We start from the raw sequence: 23452 nt of genomic DNA, 5'->3' as shown, positions 1-23452 counted from the left end.
GGAATGATATGAGTTTTTGGGACTTTTGTTTTTTTCTTTCAGTTTGTACATTGTTCTATAGAATTTTGCATTTTTATGCTATGCATACGACTTTGTAAGTGCACGATTTGTTGCGGGATATCCTTCCCGGGGGAGTTTGGACGGGCTTCAGGGAAAGGGTGTTCCATTTTTATGGCCTTCTTCAGCTTGAGAAGGGAATTATGGTGGGTCCTCTTTCCTTACATCTTTTTTCCCACACCGTCCTCTGCCTTGTCAATGGAAAGGGCTAATGGAAAAGTGGTTCACAATGGGCAAGGGAAATTCGGGCAACATACTGTCACTGAACCACAAAACGCTGCTCGCAAGCCAAAGACAATGGCAGACAAACAGGTCGGTCTGTCAGTTTGCCCAAACCACGTGCGGAATCGTTAGAAAGCGACGGTGTAGGATTATACGACGACAACTGTGATTTAATGTGGTGAAAAATTATAATACATGTGCATGTCGATGGTGTGCGAGCAGCCATTTTATGTGTCGACGTCCCGAAGGGCATCTGCCGTTGGTGGAAATTTCTCCTGTTGCTCGGTGGTGTGGCAGCATTAATCTGCCCTTGCTAGCACAAAAGTGCCTTTTTACGAGCGAACCGACAGATGATTTGCCAGCGAAAGATCAGCAAAAAATATTTTTCTGCACTCCAAGCGACTCGTGTGCTGCTCGAAAGGATGCGAAATGTATGTTTTTTTTTGTCTTTCGCTGGTAAATTCCCATCTGGAATTGCATTTTCCATTACACGGTAGGTTGGACTTGGCACGGGAAAAAGGACCAAAAAGTATCCTTTTCCAGCAACAGCACTAACACTATCGGAACGACTCATTTGAGGTGATTCTTCAAAACGCGTTCTTCGGTATGCTTTATTTTTCCTTTTTTTCTCGTCAAAATATTTCCAAAGAAGCGAAAAATAAATGGAAGTATCACGTAAGAATGCTTTCGTAGCCTTCCACCACCAATACCAATACCGCACAAAGTTATGTCATTAATAAATCAAACCTCAAGACATTCTTCCACCTGCGGTGTGAACGATGCGAAGAATTAAATCGTATACCTTCGTTACCCACTTCATCGCTGAAGTGCTGCTTCAACGCACGAAAGGTGCAGCTTACGGCGTTTGTGTAAAGTGATTTCACTCGTATTACCCACAGGTTTCGAAAACGAACGCGACGTGTGTGCGGTGGCCTTCGTTTCTGCCTGGTACGCTTTGTAAGACTATTCAATTAAGCCCTTCAGCACCGTGGCAGACGAAGCGAAAGATCCTAGGACGAAAGGACAGAATCCCAATCGTATTTTACCAAGAACAAAAACCCAGGGAAAAGAGGTTCCCCATTTGTGAGAACTTACGTCTCCACAGCGTGGCTGGAATGAATGTAAGTGAATGGAAAAGCTGGGTGCTTCAACTATCTTAATTTATTTTACCTTTAGCAGAAATCGTTGCGGGTGATGGTTGCGTTGTTCTGTTGAGCATAAAGCTGCTTAGATCATACCGGTACACCTTGCCACTGATGAAATCCTCTGCTAGAATGCGGAATGTGAGGCATCGCAAAGAGTACGCAAACGATATTTAAGACGTGAGCTTTGCATGTTAAATAACACCCGCCTGCTAGGATATGGTTCGTGAAGTTTGGAGGTTGCGTACAGTCACGTACCGAGGAATTATAGAGCTTTGGTGAGGCTTTTAACACGTTCTCAAACAAATTGAATACAGTTTCGAGGAAATAGTTTTAGTGTACAGCATAGTCGTATATCTTGCAATTTCACGATGTTTCATTAGAGCTATACTTTATTGAATGAATACACAATTTAATTTAATGTCAACTATCGAAAAGAATCTTTCTGAAAGCTGTTAATTTTATTTTCAGCATATTTCCGAAGATGGTATGATCTGATTTGATGCTAAGTAGATAAGAAAGTCTAATAGCTCAACAAGCAGCTTGAATCGTATGTCTCTTTGTTATTTAATTTTCCATCCAGTAATAAATGTATGAAACTCTTCTTTGTGCATAAAATAAGTTACGCTTCGCTTCAAGCTATTTTAAATTGTTTTGAAATTTTAATGAATTAACTACAACATTCTTTTCAAGCTTGCTTTCGGGAGGTGCATAATAGGTTCATTATGTCGAATTATAAATAACTGTTTGTGCTGGTTAGGACCCACATTGTGACCTAGTTTTTCTCAATTTAATTAAAGCTTTATTTTCCTGTTACTAACCGTAGTTGTAATCCGCATGGTAAACTACGGCTTGTGTCTGCTCTTATGAGCTTTTGCGCGAGTGCACGATGAAAGTAAAAAAGATTGGAGAAAAAAGTATAAAATGCAAAAAAAAACCTAAAAAGGAATTAGCATCTTTTACGCCACCCACAACCATGAACGGCACAATGGCGCACAGAATGCAAAAATTTCAACAGCTCAGCTTAACTATGTTTTAAACTGACAGATAGGAGTGTAAGAGTGTAAAAGAGAGACAGAAAGCGAAAAAATAAAATAAAGCAGAGAAAAATGACTAAACAGGACAGCAACGCTCGGAAGCAGTGACAGTTGGTTACAAAATTAGTCGAAGCATACAACGGGGTAAAAAAGCTTTCCATCCTTGCTTCCTTCCTTTCGCGTGTCGCGTCCACGTAGACGTTCTCCTTTCGACGTTCCATACCGATAAAACTTTCCTCTTCATCACTTGCCTTATGTGGGTTGTACTTGAAGCAAATGTGCATGGTGGCATCGTGCAACTCTTTTCAGTGCAGCTCGTTAGCGAACGAGCTGTCTTTCGCTTTCGGTGCGAATGAGGATGCCGCGAGACGCCGCAAGACTCCAGGTGTAACAGGAAATTGTACGCTGTGCTAGCAACTTCCGCTGCTAGCGATCCACTGAACAGCCCGCGGTCGGGGATGATGGAGAACATTGTTTCGCCCCAACGATCCTTAACCAACCGCATTAGCCGAACGAACCCGGAACACAACCACCGTTGACAATGACAATTATTCAAACAATCTTTCGCTTGCTCCAGCATTGCTAAACGTAATTACGGACGGAAACACATCGCACCGATAAATCATACAGATAATTGGACCATTAAAGGCGTATTAAATTTCTCCTCTTGCTACGCTCGTGCAGAACTAACGCCGGGGAAGGCCTAGCCTACTTTGCGAAAAGGGATCGGTTCGATGATTGCCTTGCCGCGTGTAAAACCGCAAAGCTCAATGATTTCGATGTTGCTCCCACACAACAGTGGTTCGTTGTTTGTGTACGGAGCTAAAGGGTAAAAATGGTTCTCCTCGAGCGTTTCGCATCCTAGACAACTTTAAGCGACTGGCACTCTTCAATAGAAGCACACACTTCAAAAAACCTTAACCCGACGATGGGATCGAACCGCGTGGGAGTTTGTGGCTGTGGGCATAAAAATTATAATTAGAAAATTATTAAACTTACTATCACCAGCTTGCACAACGGAGAGCAAAAACCGACCAGACCGTGCTGTTCCATTCCCAGAGGCCCGAAGGTGATCCGGCCAATATTATTATTATTATTAGTGTTATTATTGTACTACGATAGAAACCGTTGGAGGCTCGTTCTATTGAGCTGTCAGTGAGCTCAGCTCTGTCTGTGACCTGATTACATCCTTCCAAGAAAGAAAGGAATCTTCACCCTCCATTGCAACCTTTTGCAACTCACAAAGGCAGGGTGTAAATTTAATATCAGAATTCAATTTTCCCTTCGGCCCTCAGCTGTCGTGCTGGTGCTGGCTGGTGAAATGGCATTTTTATCAATTTCTAGAACAAAAACGCAAAAGGAACTTTAATCGAAATTTTGCTTACGCTTGCAAAATCCCAGCGTTTGCATTAATAACCGCCGCTTAATGGAGTGACACACATTAGGCCAACGCGGTCAGATAAGACGCGAACGAATTCGGTAGTAACGCCCAGGGCTGGAAGGTATACACGGTCTCTCTGGTACTTGGGCATTACCGACCGACCAGCGAACCAACCCAAGTCACCCATTTGCCTACTGTGCTGGAAAGATAATGATGCTAATAATATCGAAGATATTTACCACTGAAACTTTGCAGTGAACTCTCGGGAAGTACTCCTCTTTTGGAGGTATGGGCAACAACTTTTTACCCAAAAGCATAGCTAGTGCGCTAGTGGCAAAGTTTTGGGCCTCTCTCTAAATTGGTATCGGTTCCATAATTTTATACACAATTTCGTTGGAATGTTTCGGGTTGTGTATTTACAGTGCTAGAAAGGTAAACCTGGACGAAAACGGTGATCGGTTTTATGAAATTGGATTTCAATTTTCCATTCATAACAAAGGTCATGAAGTCCTAAAGGACATATCATCGTAGTGTATCTCTTATTTAGTTTTTAGAAAAAAATAAATCCTTGATTAATTATTGTACATATTAATTGCTAATAATTATTATTCATTTTATACTTTCCTTTTCTTATGGACAAAACATTTGTCAAAAGTAAATCTGAATGAATGAATAAGTTTTATTAAGAAAAACAATATAAGCGCACTAAATTGTTAGAAACTGTTATTAAATTACACTTTCCACACAGACTTCTTTCTATCAAGTTCCAATAAACTTTCTATTTGACTGATAGAACCTTTTTGCTTTTTTAACTCATATCGGCACGAATTACCCTCTGACACTATCATTTGGCCGATTTCTGCATGTCCGAATTTATGTCTCGAGACCTGTATTTGAAGGATCAAGGACCACTGTACTACACCCAGGCGTAGCATTACAAATAACGACCGTACTAGCACGTCTGGATTAACTTTACACTTTGCTCTTGTTACTAGTGGAGTGTTAAAGATTTTATCGATTTCTGTGCGCTCCCATAGGTTCAAGTTCCTTCTGGTCCTCCAAACAAAGCGCTAAGATGGCGAAAATTATCGCTCGAAAAAGAATTAACAAAAACCCCTGCCCCCAACCACACACACACACACACACATATTCACAAAACCATTCAACAGACATCTTTATCGGATCATTAATGCTCAATGGGCGAGACAGCAATCGTTGTCGGACAGGGGCCAAATACCGTGAACATGGACAGCACAGCGACAGCACATAAGTGACAGCATATTGCACACGAGCGAATAAATTACAAATTGAGCTGCCCATTTAAAACACAACAAAACGCTTGCACGTCCAACCCGGTCGGGGAAGGTGCGCCTGCGTTAAGCTAAACCCAGGAATCACAGCGTCGGCGAAGGGAGGAACACTTGCCCGAAAGTTATGTTCTTAATGATTATTACCCCCAAAGCCAAAATGGGGATGATATGGCGTCGTGCGAGTGTAATTGCTTGTTTTTTTCCCCTCCTTCCTTCCTTCCCTCCCGCTGCCCGCGATACTCACCCCGGCACCGTATGATGAATGCAGCGCTATCGTAAGTCACTATTAAATTAGTGCAACAAACTGATAAAGACATATTCATCGCGAAACATAAAAATTAACGGGCGGGCAAACCGCGTCCATTCGCAATTCCGTACGTGTATACACAAGGCAAGGGCGAAAAAAAAAGGCACACAGAATCATTCCCAGGACAGACGATGACGCCCCACGTAGCAACACTGACCCCCGGAGGGTGGTTTTCTGTCTTATGCTTCGTTTGGCTCCTTTTTTCTCTCTTTCTTACGTTCATATTGTTTTGAGAGGTAAAAAAAAGGCAGCCGTTTTCTTCTTGCCTCTTCGCTGCTCCGGCTCCAACTGGTGGCGGTGTGTATTAAATTATCAAAATCCCATGTTCTCCCGTTGTCGCTGTCGCATTAAGCGAAATTTATTCTGCCATAAATTACTAGATTGCTTCTTCGTGCTTCGCACTCATGTGTGTGTGTGCCTTTGGTCGATCTAAAATCCGGTCCCATCCACCTTTTTGGCAGCAAATGATAGTCACTTACAGTATTTTTTTTTTCTTCGTTTCTTTTCCATTTTTTCTTTTGCAGAATGGCGTCACGCACTGAGTACTGAGGGCACAACGGGAAAGGAAAAACGGGGTGGCGCATACGATGTGGAGACAGTTTAGCGAGTCTAAAGTTGTGATAGAATTTTAGTGCCCAAGCGCTCGACGGTGCGGCACACATGCATCACACTCCAGTGGCCATTCGTACGAGAGCACGTTGCAACAACGGACATTACGGGCAGTAATATAACACACTTACCCGATTGATGTGGTCCGCAAAAAAAAGTGATTTTGTGTGATTTACCCAGAGTAGCACACTCAGCCGAATATAACGACATACATGCGCGCCATTCCAGACACACTTAGCAGCGGCACGTCATAACTCATCGCACTGATTGAATTTCATTTTCGGATGAGTCGGGGATAATATTCTACGCAACCATTATGCAAATGGGTTCGCGTGGCAATGCAATAGTTGCGAATCACGAATCAACAAATGGTAACCGTCAGCGGGTATCGTAACGAACGCGCAGCTTTGCACTGACTGTTCTGCCACCCCGCATGCCGGCCACCTTGTCGACCGGGACATGGAGTTGACGAAGGGTGCCAACATCATCAAGCTGTCTACAGTCGGGGCGCCCGTGTCTGTGATACGGCAGCTGTGCACTTACCACTATAGTACTGCTACTGTGGCATTCTACTGAGCACGGTGGTTGATATAAGGTGTCCGCTCGCACCACCAATTCACCTGTCAAAAGGTTGACAGATACAGTCCATCGCAGGCAACGAACGAGTCGTCAGTAGTAACCTTCGGTAGAAGCTCGGCACACGGTCGGTCGCAAGAAGCAAAAGAAAAAGGACTCACAAAGGCAATAACCAAGACCGCTTTGAAGCTGCCAGAAGAAGGTGAAGATGTATCCGAACTATCCGACGGCACCATTAGGTAATTTGGGTGGACCACAGTGCTTGTACCGTAGCTACCCGAACCTTCCCCAACAGTCGTCCTACCCATTCGCCGGCCGTCCGAGCACCGGTATTGCTGCCTATCCCCAGCAATCGATGACACTTCCATGACACTACAGCTACCGACAGCAGCATCAGCAACAACCTCCACCACCACCACCACAACCACTATCCCACACCTACACCCGGCAGACGCAACAGTCCCTACCGAAGCTACCCGGCACCGGCACCGGCGGCAGCCCGTACCAGTCGGCGAAGAAAAACAATTGCTACTACTGCAACAACAACATCAACCTTACCTGCACCTGTCTGTCGTCGAGTGCGTTGGGATACTTCTACTCAACCTCGCAAACCCTACACTCATCGGCCCCGTCGACACTGAACCGGCGCCGTTCCTCCATCCGCAATCCGCCGAGTGTGTCGTTCGCCGCTGGCAACACTGTTCCTTCGCATCCACCCCTGTCCTACTCCTCGCTGCCCCGTTTTCGCGGTAACTCCTCCACCCATCACTCGCGCACCCCGTCCACCGTTGCCGTCGGGGTGCAGATACCTTCGCCACCAACGCAACCCACCCAGGCGGTCCCTTCCGGTCCATCGCGACCAACCCAGCATCACCAGGAATCGCAGGTGGATGAAGAAATGTTAGGTCTCGTGGCTGACGGTAAACCCCACGGCAATGATCCGCTGCACGACGATGACGACGATCTCGACGATCCGAACGTGGACTCACCGGGCCTGTCTGCGTCACCACCGCCGGCACCACCCCCACTGCCACCACCCGTGCGGAACGGTTGTCAGCGGTGTCGGTTCTCGATGGCTTCCGCTAGCTCCACGCTCAACCGTTCCCATCCACATCTGGCCAGCGGTACGGGTACGCTTGGGTCCGGTTCGGTCGGAGGCGGTGGCACACTGCCCCGCACCCACCGTGGCACCACGAACGGGGGAACGCTCGAGCGCAACCATATGGCGGCCAGCTCGAGCCATCTGCATACGGCGGGTGGCGTTACGGCAACGGGCCCATCCACCGGCACTGGGAACGGCACGTATCCTGGTAGGTATTCAATATGTGGCAAACACGCCGAGTTATTTAGGTTCTGTGCTGCTCAACTTCCGGGCAGTGTTGGACGTGTGCTTACAGGGTTTTTCGAGTTCCAGTGCGAAAGTTGAATCTATTTATTTTTTTATGTTAACTGAAGTCTTTCGCAAACTACTAGAATAAACTTAAATATAAAATGAGTTTTAGTGCTTTATAAAATTACATATCCATCATATCTGGATGTTGTGCAATTGTGCTTGTTGAGAAAGCTTTGCAAAAGCTCAAGAATGGTGGAAGAATTTCATATCTATCTCTAAATGCTAAACTTTGGCTTAAGAAGAATCGAGAAATGATTCCATCTTTACTGATTTCTTTCCTAAGAAGCCTGTATGATATTGACACGCTCCCATTCCATCCAGTGCCTTAGATAAGCCGATGCTCAAGCGAAAGCTTCAGTAAGACATAAACATAATGATGGACTTAGACGAAGCGACAAAAATCAACACACAAAATACCCCCCTGCCTGGAGCAGGACCGCCGCTTTCTGAGCAATATGATTAAAATGAGAATCAAATTAAAATGGACTCATTGTCTTGAATTCTAACTGCGCGTCGGTAGACGGAAAGAATCCAATGTTCGAACCGACGCACGACACAATCTCATGAATAATTAATTTCCCAAGCCCCCGTTATTATTGAATTGAAACAAGACAAGAATGCAACGATGCGTGGGGATTATACGTGTACAAATATCTCGGCGTCCCGGGCCGAAGCGGCCATTGGTTTGAAATTGAATGAAATTGTATGGTAGAATGATGATGGCATGTACGGTAGCGCAGCAAACATCGCTGCTCGTTTCTTATTCATGCTGTAATGTTGTCCATGTCCGCAAACAGCGTGCAGAAATGAGCTCCATCCTGCGGCAAAGCTGAGTCTTATTAAGGATATTTGAAGAATTTTCGAATACAGAGGAAAGATTATCATTCCGTGGAAAAGATCGCGCAGACATCGTGCATGAAGGATGCCCTGTATAGCGTAACTTCAGCGTAGAAGACGCTTTATCGCTGGGAAAGCTTTTCGTCATATTATGTTGTTTGAATAGACATGCCTCGGACAGTGTGAGTGCCTCCAGACGAGCTTTCCAGCACAATGATAATATCGCGTATAATCCTTGCGGGCTTCTGCGCGTCATTCTACGAGAATTGGATTCATTCGGTTTGCGGCGAGACTTATCGAGGTGCGCCACGGACATATCGTGATGAAGATAATGATAGGGTTGATGTATCAATTTGCACCGGGCGTCCCTAAAACGAAACCTACACCATCAGGTCCGGCAGGTGCTGACCGAATTGTTCCCATCCTAGGGGACTTGCCCAAGCGCAAGCCGTCTGATGGCTGACGGTGCAGATTCGTCTGCGATAATTAATATTCCAGTCCAAAAATGGCAAAGCTTAGCCCCAAACGATGGCATCAAAAACGTTCATTTAACTTTTCGTGCAATCCAAGCGCAGCTTCGGGCACGTACGCGTATGGTCGGCAATCCTCTTGGCAATCCTCTTCAAGGTAAAGGCTTTAAACTATTCTCCTCTATCCTTGCTCAACCGAAGGCTCATCTGCCAGCGATGGAATGTTGTCGTAAATAGCGAATTGGATTAAATTTATGCGCCCCACGGAGGACAATTTCAGCGCCCAAGGCTCACTCATTCAGCGAATGGTTCGTTTTGGTTGGGAATATGGCTTCATATGCTCGGTGGCATGCGGACAAAAGTGGGAGAGCATGTGGACACATACTTCACACCATATTTGCAGCTCCCTCGAAAAAAAAGGCAACGCCATTGCACAAATGTCACACTAGTTTTCGCGCTTGGATGCTGGTTTTGCCATTCCATTGAGCTTTTCCATCCATCGCGGTTGAGCATTCCGGTGTAGGTGCCGGCACAACGGGCAAGGCAAGCAATTTCGATTCTAACGACCCATAAACTTCCCGAAACCTCTCACCCACGAATAGTAGCCGTTGATGTTTGAGTTCATAACAAAAGCGCTCAATTATGTGTTCGGATGCCGCGCGTCGGTGAGATCAACTGCCTGAAGGTTGGGATGGAATGGAGGATCAAGTGTGAAAATGGGGAAATACCGAGTATTTTCATGCAAATTGATGCGATACTGCAGTGTGAGCAAGTTGTTACGCGTGGAATGATAAATTAGGTTTTGCGTTGCGGGGAAGCTTAATTTTAGGAAGCGTTTTAACAGTTGTAGAAGCTAGCCGAAAAGCTCATGTGCACTGAGTGCCTAAGTAAAAGGGGGAAATATGGGTTAGCTTCATTCCACGACACGCAATTTAATTAATTAAACTTTTTTCACACCTGTGCGGAAGTACAAACTGAGACGTCTTTAACTTTATACGTGATGTATTTCATTTCAAAAGGTTTATTTTTGTTGTAATATTCAAGTATGAAATTTTGGGTTATTTAACCCATTTTGTTTTATTCTACGATGATTGTAGAAAATTTCATGAAGTCTGTTGCAGTTTAAATTTTTCACCAATGGTACCGTGGAGCTCGTAATGCTGTAATGTTTCCACTCAAAATACAAAAAATCCTAATAAGTGGAAAAAAATCCTTCTAATTTCTTCTCATTATGTTGATGAGAGTTCGCTTCTAGTTTTAGTGAATGATACTCGCTTAACCGCACCGACAAACTTATACTGAAAGTTTATTCGGAAGCTCAAACTACTTTGGAAAGTTCTCCATCTCCATTCCTATTTCCGAAGGAGACTGAGACTTGTTAAACTTTTGCTTACTTTTAACTTACCAGAGCCAGTACCTCAAATGTGCCTAAAGTTGAGTCTCATTCTTGCTCTTATTGTATGATTTTTACTTAAAAATTATGGAAAAGTATTAACTAGAACTATTAACTAAAAATAAGATTTCACTGCAATTTAAATTAGTTTATTAAACGTGCTATTTTATAATGAATTTAAAACAAATTAACTTTTCACATTGTAAGTCTACGAAATTTACAAAAAACATCTTCAACAATTTCCCACCGAACCCAACAAACATCCAGGCTTTTCATCTATTCCTGCACAGTTGAGGAACAACCGCAGCTAATTAATGGTGCCCCCTTTGTACGTGAAATAAGATTAAAACAGTGAACTCCTTCAAAATGTATATTCATTTCACGAGACTTTTACAACCTAGGTACCTAGCGCGGGTGCTTAAAAACCGGCCACCGGTTCGTTATGAAATTGTTTTTGATTACGACTCATAACCTGCGGTGAGAGTACGGCGAAACAGGTCACTGGCGTGAAACTTTCCCTCATGAGAATAAATGAAACCCCCCCTATGGGTGTATGTGTGTCCGCCAGTTTTGTGACTTTCCTCAACCTCAAGTTGCAGCACATAACTTTTCTCCTTTGCGGCAAGCATAACTAACAAAAAAATACACACATCCGAACCACGAGTAAATTGTGGTTAAGAAAAAGTTTTAGAATTTCGTAAAATAGTAGCGTAGGGTTTTTATATGTTTCCTTACACACACACACACACTCGTACACAGGCACGCTGTTATTCGTAGGGTTGGCTAAACCATCGGAGTACCTCCGAACGCATGGAAAAACAGTGAAAAGTCGTTGCAACACTTTTGTCCGCTTATCACTTATGCATATGGTCCACCATTTGTTGCGAGTGGCGGTGAAAATGAGCACTGCAATCTTCCAGAAGGTGCTCCTTTCAGAGGAAATGGAACAGGAGTATGATTTATGGTATGTAAACGCGAGAATAATTACAAAATTGTATTATTCATCGCAAGGTGCAAACCGTGTACTGTTTCCTTTTTTTTATCAAGTGCAGTATAATAGCAAACACAAAATAGTTGAAAATGGGGACCCACCTTTATCTGACCATAATATTAACCACCGGACATGTATCCTGTCCATCCGGTGGCGGTTTTGATTATGGAGATGATTGATAAACCACACAAACGCCGCCTAAAGTACGCTGATTGGATGTACCCATGAATGCTAATTTATCCCACATCGTCCACATTGATTGTGTTGCGTTAATGCAATAAATCAACCATATTGAAAAATTTACATACCCTCTGGCTTGGAAAGGAACAATCGAGTAAAAATAAACCTGTCTGTTTGAAGTGTATAACAACAATTTAAAATAATAATCGTTTTCTCATTTTTCTGTCATGTAAAACAAAACCAACATTAAAGTATGCGTTGATAAACGCTTTAAACTCTTGCCAACTTTCCGGTACACCCGGTACACAAAGTGCCACGGTGGAGCAATATGAAATTTTCATTTCCACTACACCCAGCGAAAACTGTGTGACGCATTGATTTCTGTACTTTTTTGTACTCGCGTCAAAAGAATATTAAAAACTCGCTCAGTAGAATTATGCAAAGAAAAATAGCACAAAATGCCGTACAGGCAGAAAGACGCCTGGGGTGAGTATGATTTCGGCGTAATATGAATCGTTTGCGCGATTCTCTTTAATCTTTTCGGCGGGGACCGATTCGCGCAAACGATCAACCCGCATCGCCACGTACATGGTAAATGAATTTTTGATCGAAATTTGATACGCGCATCTCCTGTCTGTGCTCTTTTTATCGATTTCGATTAAACTGTCCTTTCGTGCGTGTATGTGCTCATCGTTGATTTGCTTTTTTTTCTACTTCTTCCGTTCCTTCTCACCCCAAAACAGGATACGATCGAAATCGGTTGCTAGATGAGGAGGACTCCGCATATCCGGCACTGCTGGAACGTGAGCTTCACTCGCTGCATCGGAATGTTCCCGCCCTACGACGAGCCGGTGTCGATACGACCGCAATCCGACAGGTAAGGACGGGCGATTGAGCGATACCGTGCATTAAAATGTCACAGCATGCTTTTGTGACTTTTGGGCAGAAAAAACTCAACGCATGGTACCCATCTGACACGCACCATTTGAGTCGAAAACCGACACGAGTAGAGTAGCTCATATTGCAACGAAAATGTTCTGATTGTTTTTACCTTTTCCCTTCTTTTTTCCCCATAACAAAACATCGAACTACGGAAAAAACAACACACACACACACACGCGCACGGTTGCATTTTCTTTCTGCAACGGGGAAACTCGCCTGAATGTATGCAACACGGACCACGCGGTGCAGCACTTCTATCCGGACGGTGGCTGGGGATGGATCGTGTGCGGAGTCGCATTTTTGGCCCACGTCCTGTCCACCGGATTCCAGCTGTCGTACGGCTTGCTGCTGCTGTACGCGATACGCCATCTGGGTCACGAGGTGAATACCGAAGCAGGTTAGAAACGCACGAATTTGTTACCATTTTTTGTCTTCGTTTTCGTTTTTTCGATACACCATTTCCTTCGCATTACCCGTGTTCGTTTGCGCTTCGTTAGTGTGCAACGTGATTCTCTTCGTGCTCCGTAACGCCCCGTGGGAGACTCGGCCATCCTGGGCAAAACGGGGCGAAAAATATTTAGAATGTCCATTTGCAAAGCACGTAGCCGTAAGGAATACAAACAGCAGGAAATGTGGCAGAGCCATCACTTCGGAACAGCGCAACACACAAACGCCCGGTATCGGTGCGAGTGTTGTTCAAATATGAAACATTTACACAGTTCTTCTAACCCCTTTGGGTATGATTCCTCAAGGTTACAGCGTTTCGATCGCGTTCTGCAAAAAAGGAGTTATAAAACTAAAACAGCACACGTATGTAACGGACACGACTATAAACAGCCGTGTTCCATTTAGGGCATGTGTGGTTCTGTCTGTTTGGCCAAAAAGGTTTATTTAATGTGGTACAATCTGCGCAACAATGTTTCATTCACCGTTTGTGTACAGGAGGTGATGATTTATGATATGCATCACCTTGTCCTTAACTTCCCCTGGAAATCGTGCTGTTAAATTTAGCCAAAGAATTAAATACGGAGCTCATTTCACTTTTTAAACATTCAACCAACCAAACGGAAACTTTATTCAAATCCATAACTTCATAACTCAAAACCATATGCTTAAACCACTTATTGTGTCATTATCATTGCGAACCCAGACAAACTGTACTGTCCCGGCTACTACGATTGTAATGTGTTTCGGACGAGCAGGAAACTTTCTGCTGAAACTAAAGCGTCAAACATGATAACTGGCTTTGGAAGCTTACAGTGTGCAGTGTCCTTTTTTTGTGCTGCTTTTAAATATCAGATTAGGGGAACTTTATCCCGTTGCCTACTCTGACTGGGCGTTGTGTTTCAGTCAGTAAAGTTCGTCCTTGCGAACACGAACAACTTTTTATTTCTAGTACTCGAAAACTTTCCATTACCCTCTCTCACTCCCTCTCTCTCTCTCTCTGCTTCCATATTGCCACTGGCCATCATGGGTTCCACTGCAGAAGAAGTGAAAAATAAATAAATAGATAAAGTTTCTCATGAATTTTACACTTCACACCGAAAGCTGTGCTATGGTTCTTCCGTTTCCATCACAAACAGCACGGTAACGTGCTCACGTACCGTTGGAGCGAGTGGTAACATAAATCAGCGTTGACGATAGTGTGTTTGGTTCCATCGTCACCAACACACACACACACCAACGTCACGCTTTACTATCACATTTGGTGGACGTTTCGGTAATAAATAGACATAAATAAATATTATAACTTAATTTATTGCATTGCGCGCGCTGTTGCTGCTGAGGTGGTGGTGTGCCGGGGAAAAAAGCAGCCAGCAGCGATGGGAAACACCCGTAGATGGTGCTGCTTTAGTTGTTGGGATTAGTGGAGCTAATCGTCCACGATGGCTATTATGGCTGTCGGTCTTTTACGTGCCGGGGAAGGAAAATGGCCCCAAAGGAGGAGCTTGAGTACGCGGGAAGGTTATTGTACGTGTCGTACTTCATGCCGCACACAGTAATGGACTTGAAATAAATAGAAACTTATTACAATGGCTTACAGTAGCCTTAACGAAGGCAAACTCGTGCCGCCAGCGCTATCAAGCGGTGGAGATCGATCGAAAAATGCTGACACTTCAATTTCCGTATGATTTGGGACGTGCCTATCGGTCTCTGCGTGTCTTAAAGTATCCTACGGGATGTAAGTACAAGTTAATGGGCACTACGGTGATTCAATTACTTCATGGATCGCGACACTAATTGGTTTCATTAGTAAGGGTATTTATTTCCTCATACCACAGCCAGTCAATTATATTGGCAGAAACAATTGGATGAAACAATAACCAATAAAACAACGAAATTTAAACACTTAACAAAAAATGTCGCACGATAGTTTACGATTGGACAAATTGTATTCAAGTTACTCAATTATGGTATTTAAATTAAACAGATTTCGTTTTTGAAACATTGATTTACTTATATTATCCCTCAAATAAGTACAAACAGCCCTTGTGATCCTTTAATCCTACCATATTTTTAAACAATTCAAACAAGAAAGCTTTCGTAGCACAATAACAACTCTAGTCAACCGTATCACAGCACAGATTGCACCAGCAGTCGGACAGAGTGATTGTTTTCTGTTCTGATCTAGTGCAAGGGTTGATTCTCCATATCCCGTGCTAATCCAATACAAAAACACTGACCGGAAGCATTAGAGGATGACATCGCAACACAAATGTCCCGGCCATCCCATTCGGAAGTGTAGCCCTGCATCACCAGCTGTCAGTGAGCAAAACATGAGCAAAACATAAAGCAAATGAACACTTTTCAAACTCCGGAAAGAAGAGAACGGACAAATGATAGTATTTACGGGAAGCAGTTTTCCCTACATCCGATCTGCTGCATGAAGCATGAAGCAAAATAAAGGGCAAAAAAAAGTTTACCAAAACCTCCCGTAGCGTAAAACAAGATTAAAATCCTTATCCTGTTTTATTCATTTTTTTTCAGTTAACTTTGTTTTCATTCCGTTTCTGCTTCCGTTTTCGAACATTGATCATGTATTTTTGTTGTTTTTGTGCACTTCTTTGCACTTTAGTTTTAGTGCACTTTCTTGTGCTGCACACGAAGGCAGCTCCGGGCAAAACGAGCCACATGATGTAGTGTGCGCTGCCCATAGCATCAAAACTTACGGTTTGAGTTTCCTTTGGGAAATGGAAAATGTGCAACATTCGCTTGCAGCTGCTGCTAGAATTCCTTGGGGGGAAATAAAGAACAATGCAACATATTGCAGTTGCCTTCAACATTCCGACTGCGTTACATAGTTCTGACAGTTATTAAACAATGTTGAAGTTCTCGGTCGCGGGAAACATCTTCATTATGAAAGCATTTGCAAGGTTGCTGTTTTGACTAGCGGAAAACACGCACCACAGATAACATATTTATTGTTCGCTCGCCATTACGCGTTCCCTCAATAATGTTCACTTTCCAACTACAAAACCCGCAAAACATTATCGGCACCGAAACCATCCTAGATTTCTAGCGTATTGAGAGCAAATTCCACAAATTACATAACTACTCAATCATTCCCTTTTAGTCTCACACTTTTAACTCGTCCTAACTCACCGCACTGATCGATTAAATGTTCTACCACGCTGTGGAAAATTAATCGAATTGAAATGCTTCCGGAAGCCACCTCGCGTCAACTCGCCTGACAGGGCTTTGGTTACAGGTTGGTATGTTAACGCCGGTTTATGGTGGTACAAAAAAAATTCACCACCACCACTCACCAGTGCTCCACCACTTACCACACTCGCACGGTGGGTCGGCAATCCATCGTGGATCAATCATTGGGAGCATTAAAAGTGGAAAGGATTCGTCGCCACAACAAATCCCACACATGTACCGGAACGCGGCACGATAGGACGTGCAAATTTGACAGCTTTCTTACCGTGTCGGGTGCGCTGGTATTTGTTGGGAGGTGTGTGTATGTAGTGCGTCGCATCCTCACTCCGTGGCGCGCTCGCAACCATAACCACATGTGGCATGGTCGTTTCGATTGATTGATGACTATATCGTTAGTACGCAGCGTATTTGAGCTAATCTCGCCAGAAGTGAAAAGCTTTTCGCGGTGGTGCGTTGAAACAACATAGCAAAATCAGCGGAGATAAAGTGAAAGCTCAAGGTAGATTTACTTGCACGACGATGTGAGTTTTATTGCGATTGGTTTTGCAGCACATGGTGGGGGAGGGGGGGGGGATAGATATTGTTGGATCTTTGGATATTGGAAGCTTTGGAGCATATAAATGGTGCAAAATGGTTTTCGATACGTGAAATAAATTTCTCTTACAAATTAGCGAGGGATCTCTATATGACGATTTGATTAGGATTTTATTGATGTAGTCTACTCTTATTGATTAAATTTTAAAATTATATCAATAATGAATTTTAATTTTGATTATTATTTTCCAATAAAGAAAATCACCTTCGTCATAAAATTTTATTATTAAATTGGAATAAAACTTGCCCTTAATACAAACAGTATTTATCAAAGCTATTACATTTTACTCATATAATAAATTCTTCAACTCCCCAATAAGAACTCATTTCATCACTTCCGTTGCAACATATTCCTCCCAGGAAATCATAACACTTTCCAAAGTGTACTTTTAACCATCGTTTTCCATCATCAAATTCAATTCCTTCCTTCCGCCCGGAAAGAAAAACGGATGGGACGATAGGCTTTCCGACCCAAAACATACCAATCCACTGACAAATGCCCTTTCCCATGGCATTCGGCCAAACAAAACTATGGCCATAATTCATCCAACAAATACGATCCTATAGTCCAGCCCGGTTTGCTCACACTGCAACGGGACAACCGGCAACAGCAGCCCGGCACCTTATGTTTCGGTTGTAACGCGATGGAATTAAAACGAAACAGCAAACCGGGGTTCGCTCATTTCCCAGGGGTGACATTTCGGCCCGTTCGACTGTGTAAAAAGTACCAACGACGGTATGATCCCGTAACAACCATCGAGGAGCGAGCCTTCCGAATACAACGTACAAACAAGTATTTGGCACGAAGCCATTCATAGCCACTAGAAAACACAACAAAAAGCATGGAAAACACAGCAACCGGCTGCTAGCAGCTGTGTCACAGAAATACTTCTGCAAACGCACCTCATCAGTCATACGGGATCGTTGATTTGATCGTTAGCACAAACACGCGTGACTACTCGGATTGTTGGGAGGGAGTAACAAAAAAAGGCGGCTAGCGAAACATCACGGCGAAGGGTTTATTTGCCGTGCAGATGCCCAAATCTGCGAGCTGGGAATTGTGTTTTTATTCTTACCACCGGTAGGCTTGTGCCGTTTTACCACACAATCACATTTTCCCGGGCAGGAACCTTAGCGTTGGGTTGAAGAGTTGCACATGTGTGAAGATAGAGGGGAATCCTTTACAATGCCTTCTTATTTCGCGAAAGGACACCTTTGGGAGTGCCTGCGGGGAAGTTTGTTTTTTTTTTGTACCAGGAACACCTTTCTGGAAGAGCCACTTTATTTTTCGTTTAGTGATGGAATCGTGATGGAGGCGCCTGGTAGTTGATTCACTCCGTATGAAAAAATTTCACCCAGAGATGGAGGCGCATGGTGTTTTTTGCTATTTATTTTCGATAATGCTTCAGTGTGCCATGCTTTCGGTTTGTTGTTTTTATATTCACAAAGGCGTCGTAGTGATCCCGCTGCCTGTTGCTATAATGTAACGAATATTTTACTTAAAAACAATATTGTCCAAAATAAACAACAATTCACTTGGAACTTGAGAACAGGCGATACGTTATGTTTGCCGAGCTCGTCTCAGTTACCCGTGCCGGTTATTTTACTTATCTAAAATAGAAACTCCAACGTGTTTTGTTTTCTCATCGAAAATCTTTACGGAATCATAACATCATCATCGGGTTCGCATCGACCCAGCCCATGCTTCGTATCGATCGATTTTCATGCCCACGAATCCAATCATAAATCCCCCATGTCATGTTATTATAATTTTGCAACACTTTTACTAGGAATAAATATGCCACCACGCTTGTTTGCTCCCGTTTGCCCCCGTTACGCCCTTTTCGGCACAAACACACACACACTTTTACGACACATCTTGGCATTTTGTTTCTTCGCAGAAAACATCTTCCCACATTGACCACATTCCAATTTGGGGCAAGCAAGCAACAAAAAAATAAATGCCACACGAAACAACGAACCGTCCCAGAAAACAGTCTCCCGTCCTGGAAAAACCAGTGGTGGAGGTGGTTTTGGTTTGTGCTCTACATGAAATACGCCCGATTGCTCAAAAGATGACAGTATTCTCGTGAGTTGCTTTTCCTAAGAGACGATAGCACACTTAACGGTTTCTTATTGAATGCGAGCTCGGCGGCGGGATATGGTTTGAGGTGCCTTTAAATTGGAAAGTCCTATTGTTGGGAATTATCCAGCGGGGTCTTGTAAAACGAGTGATCTTGATGCTGTGGTTGGGTAGTGTTTTACTGCTGACGAAGCGCTCGTTTTAAAACATGAAGGACCAGAAATCGAGAAATCGCAACGCGTATTGTTTTTGACCCTGCTTCAGCTCGCCGGTGCTAATGATGAATGATTTTCCAATTTGTGTGTATTATTCTTGATATGTTTCAGAGACAATTCAGCTGAATAAGGATTTTATCTACTCGAATTATGTTTAAGGATAATGATCCTTATACTAGTTTATCATAAAATTATAACTGGGTGACTGTAAGAATTCCCCTAATGATTTTTACTAATAAATTCATGATTTTGCTAGCTTATTGTCGTAGGACTTGTATAATGTTTTTCTTAGGAAAAACTGACTTCTGGTGGTAATTGGAAACATGCTGTAGAAGTATAAATCGTTGGTATATTGCAATTATAATATTTATTATTCAAAATTTCAATTACACTAATATATATTATATTATGTTTTGTCATTTTTTGTTTGCCACATTTATGGTAATGTACATATAAATGTTTACGTTGTTAAAAAATCCAAAAAATCTATATGAAGAAAAAAGTTAAATGTGTCACTTTTCACTTGGAATAATTTTACCCATTGCTGTATCCGGTTGTTGCAATACTCTGGAAAATTTCCCATCAAACGGGTGTAGCTGCACTGAGATAAAACGTAATCCCATCTGTACACTCTTCGTGGACGATGAATGTTCGACAGTTTGACAAAATGCTCTACAACATTAGCTTTACGGCGTTCCCTGAGACGATAAAGTAGAAACAAGCGTTCGTTGTTTTTTCAAGACATCGTAAGACATCGCTGGCTCTTTTCGTCTTAGCTTCCGTCATAAATCAACGCACACAGACACAGACACCCGTATCCCATATCTCTTCAAAGAAGACGAAATAGCTTGACCGGATACGGGTTGCAACGATGCAAGAAGCTAACGAGTGTACAAAATGCATCCTTTCGATCGCTCTTAATGCTTCCGAACGCTTCGAACGGAGTGCGACCCGGTTACAAAAGGGAGTCAAAAACAGGATTTTTCATGTCAATTTTCACCCTGAACCCCCAGGATCCCCAGGCATGGTGACAGCACATACCATGGTGCCGTGTGGCTTGTGATCCCATAAATACCGAGGGCAATGCTAAGCCACAACAACAACAGGAACCACACAACCCCACCCCAACTACACGCTGCTGGTGGGGTTTTGTTCAGCCGTGCGATGCATGTTTGGGACGCTAGTGTAACAAACACTTTGTGCGGTACCAAGAAATGATTCTTCCTACGGGATACCGGGATCCCACTGCATCCCGCTGTGAACTGCTATGTTCGTTGCGAGCGAAAATAAACCATACCTTTTGCGTTTAGTGGGTCGTTTTCTTGAAATGAATATCCTTTTTTCCGTTGGAACGGTTTGGGCACGAATCGCGGTCACAGCATGCTGCGCTCACATTGACGACAATGGCAACGTTCAGGTGGGGGGTCTGATTCAGCAGCACACATTCGGGTGCACATTTGCTGCCACTGCGAGTCATTGGTTGGCCGCCGGGCGCGAGAAAAATGTGCTTTGCTGGGATATCTTTTCATGCACCGTGTGCTTGCTGCATGTTTTGCCAGTGTTTGTGCCCTGGTGATGCTTCTGATGTAAATGCATGCACTTTGCTTTGTGTCAGCAAACATGTTTTGTTGTACCACACACTAGCGCAGTTTGGTTGTGAATGATGATGGTTTCATCAACGGTTTCATCGAGTCACATGTCACTAAAAAAAACTGTTGAATGATAATTAGTTGATTCAACAATACGCGTAAGAACATTTGCATGCATGGTAGTTTAAATGCATTTCTTATCCCATAAAGTATTTCCTGGTTTCCCGCTCAAAATGTAAATCTGCCGGCCCGGTATGGTTTTAGCGACAATTGCTTTAGCTTTTTCACTGGGAGTTCGGGCACTTTGAGGGTGGCACTGTTTTGTAAAATAGTGTTATATTGTGAATAATACATATTCAAAAAATAAATTGTTATAAAAAATATGCCAAAAAACTAGTTAAAATTATTTTTGAAAATATGGCGCAACTAACGTCCAGGTGTAGTCCGAAATCCCAGTGAAAAAACTACAGCAATCGTCGCTAAAATCATATTGTAGCGGGAGGCAATACAATGAAATGAATTTCAAGACCGGTGAAGTATGCCATGCAAGAGGCAAAGTGACTTGCCGAACCCTGTATTTCATTTACATAATACAAAATGGTAGACATTTAGCATATGTTATACCTATAATTGGATAGCACATGAATATAGATTATTTCAATTTCCCAACGATTGTTTGCGTATAACACACTTCAATTAAACATCGCGATCAAACACTTGCAGCTCACTTCAAGCCGAAAACCATCCATTAAAGATCCATTTCAATCAGCACTCGAGCAGCTAATGTCCCGTTTTGGCTAATGATTCCCACAAACCCTGTTCGATGCGTTGGGCCAAAAATCAAATACTCATTCCATTTCCGCTCGTGAAATCGCCGTTTAGCAACGTAAACATTTGCCCCATCAAAAGCCCCTTAATCACAACCGTTTACTGTGCGGCCTACTCAAAAGCGTACGTGCGGGGTGAAAAGAAATCACAAAACCATCGTTCGGTCGGCTCGCCGAGGGACACATCACAGCCGTATAAACCATAAATTGTCCCCAAGACAAACTGTTAACCACTTTCTCACGCTTCACGTCCACCGCGCTTGGGCTAGTTAGTTGAAAATTTATGCAAATAAATAATGGCACGAAAAGCCACCGTGCTGCGAAAACGTGTTGTCCTTTTCCTGATCGTCCGCGCACCGCCTGCTGCTGCTGCTGCTGTTGCTTAAGTGTATCCATAATTCAACCCATGAATTAGATGAATCCATTTCGCCATGTTCCGGAACTCGTGGCCGTCACGGAAACGGAATGCGACGAATAAATAAATAAATATAAATTCATATTGAAAAGCCGCACTTGGCCGCAGAACGCTTGGGAACGGTCCGAAAATGAACGTTCCGAAAAATCGGTACGTGAGCATGAATCTCCTACGCATTAGCAAATGCTTTTCTGTGGCACGGTGGCAAATAAAACGCCCCACAGTGAAACCTACGCATCACGTGTTTCAAATGTTTTGCGAGAAAATGTCTTTGCATTTGATAATTTCAATTTTCGAAATCTTCTCCTAAAGCGCATGATGATCGTTTCGTTTGGTTGCCTTCTTTCCAGTTCCAACACCCAAAAAATACCCCCAGCATGATTCGTAATTCTATTACCGATTCTTATTTACGCAGAGACGCTTCCATTTCGGTTCTTTATCGTTTCAGGTTGGCTCGGGCCTGCCAGCTGGGCCATGTCGCTGTTTTCGGCAACGATAGTAGTGGCGCTTTGCCGTCGAAAGTCCACCCGTTTGACGGCGGTGCTCGGGGGGCTGGTGCTTGCGTTGGGCATCCTGTTCACATCGTTCGCCACCCAGCTGCATCAGGTAGCGTTCAGCTATGGTAAGTGTGTGTGTGTGTCCTTCCGTGGAGCTGGTTTCCGCCCCTTAGGATGTGTCTTACGACATGAGTCAGCATCAGCGACAACCGAAAAGGTGCGGCAGCCATAGGGATGTTTTATTTGCATGTTTATGAGCTGTTATACTTGTCCAATACTGCCGTAAGACAAAGCGCCCATAAAGAATGTTTTTCATGGTACGATACTGGCAAGATAAAAACAGCAATACGTAAGACGTCTACGCACGAAGTAGCAAGGACGGAATGGATGAGGGAGCACACTAGACGTGCCCCGGACGATATTAGCTCCGTGAGAAGAAGCCACCTTGCGGGCACTTGCTGTGCTTGGGACACTATAAAGCCTGCGTTTCATACCCGATGCTGATGTTATTGTTTTGCGATACTGTCCGATCCTTTTGCTGTTCGGTGTTCCGTTCAAAAACAACTGCGCTCGCTAGCGAACACCCGCCTGGCATCGTGCCCACTAATAGTCGATGTGGTTCTGGTTTTGGGTGCCGTTATCCCATTTGTGGTGTGTGCAGTTCCGTGACTGCTGGGTGTTCTCGTTTAAATAACACGATGAATATGTATGCGCTATATGTT

General features: G+C 43.5%; 1 protein-coding gene across 1 annotated transcript in view; it reads left to right on the top strand.

Annotated features, from left to right (window-relative positions):
• Window positions 1-7539: 7539 nt before the first annotated feature.
• Window positions 7540-23452, top strand: part of LOC128302438 (uncharacterized) — a 28366-nt gene continuing 12453 nt past the window's right edge. Inside the window, exons 1-4 of the mRNA XM_053039260.1 lie at window positions 7540-7951; window positions 12649-12782; window positions 13097-13244; window positions 22682-22855. Of these exons, the coding sequence (XP_052895220.1) occupies window positions 7540-7951; window positions 12649-12782; window positions 13097-13244; window positions 22682-22855 (868 nt within the window). The remainder of the gene's footprint in view (window positions 7952-12648; window positions 12783-13096; window positions 13245-22681; window positions 22856-23452) is intronic.

Source organism: Anopheles moucheti, chromosome 3, assembly GCF_943734755.1.
Source record: "Anopheles moucheti chromosome 3, idAnoMoucSN_F20_07, whole genome shotgun sequence".
Classification (NCBI taxonomy): Eukaryota; Metazoa; Arthropoda; class Insecta; order Diptera; family Culicidae; genus Anopheles; species Anopheles moucheti.
Note: the sequence above shows the minus strand (reverse complement) of the source record. Positions and strands in the feature narration are given on the sequence as shown.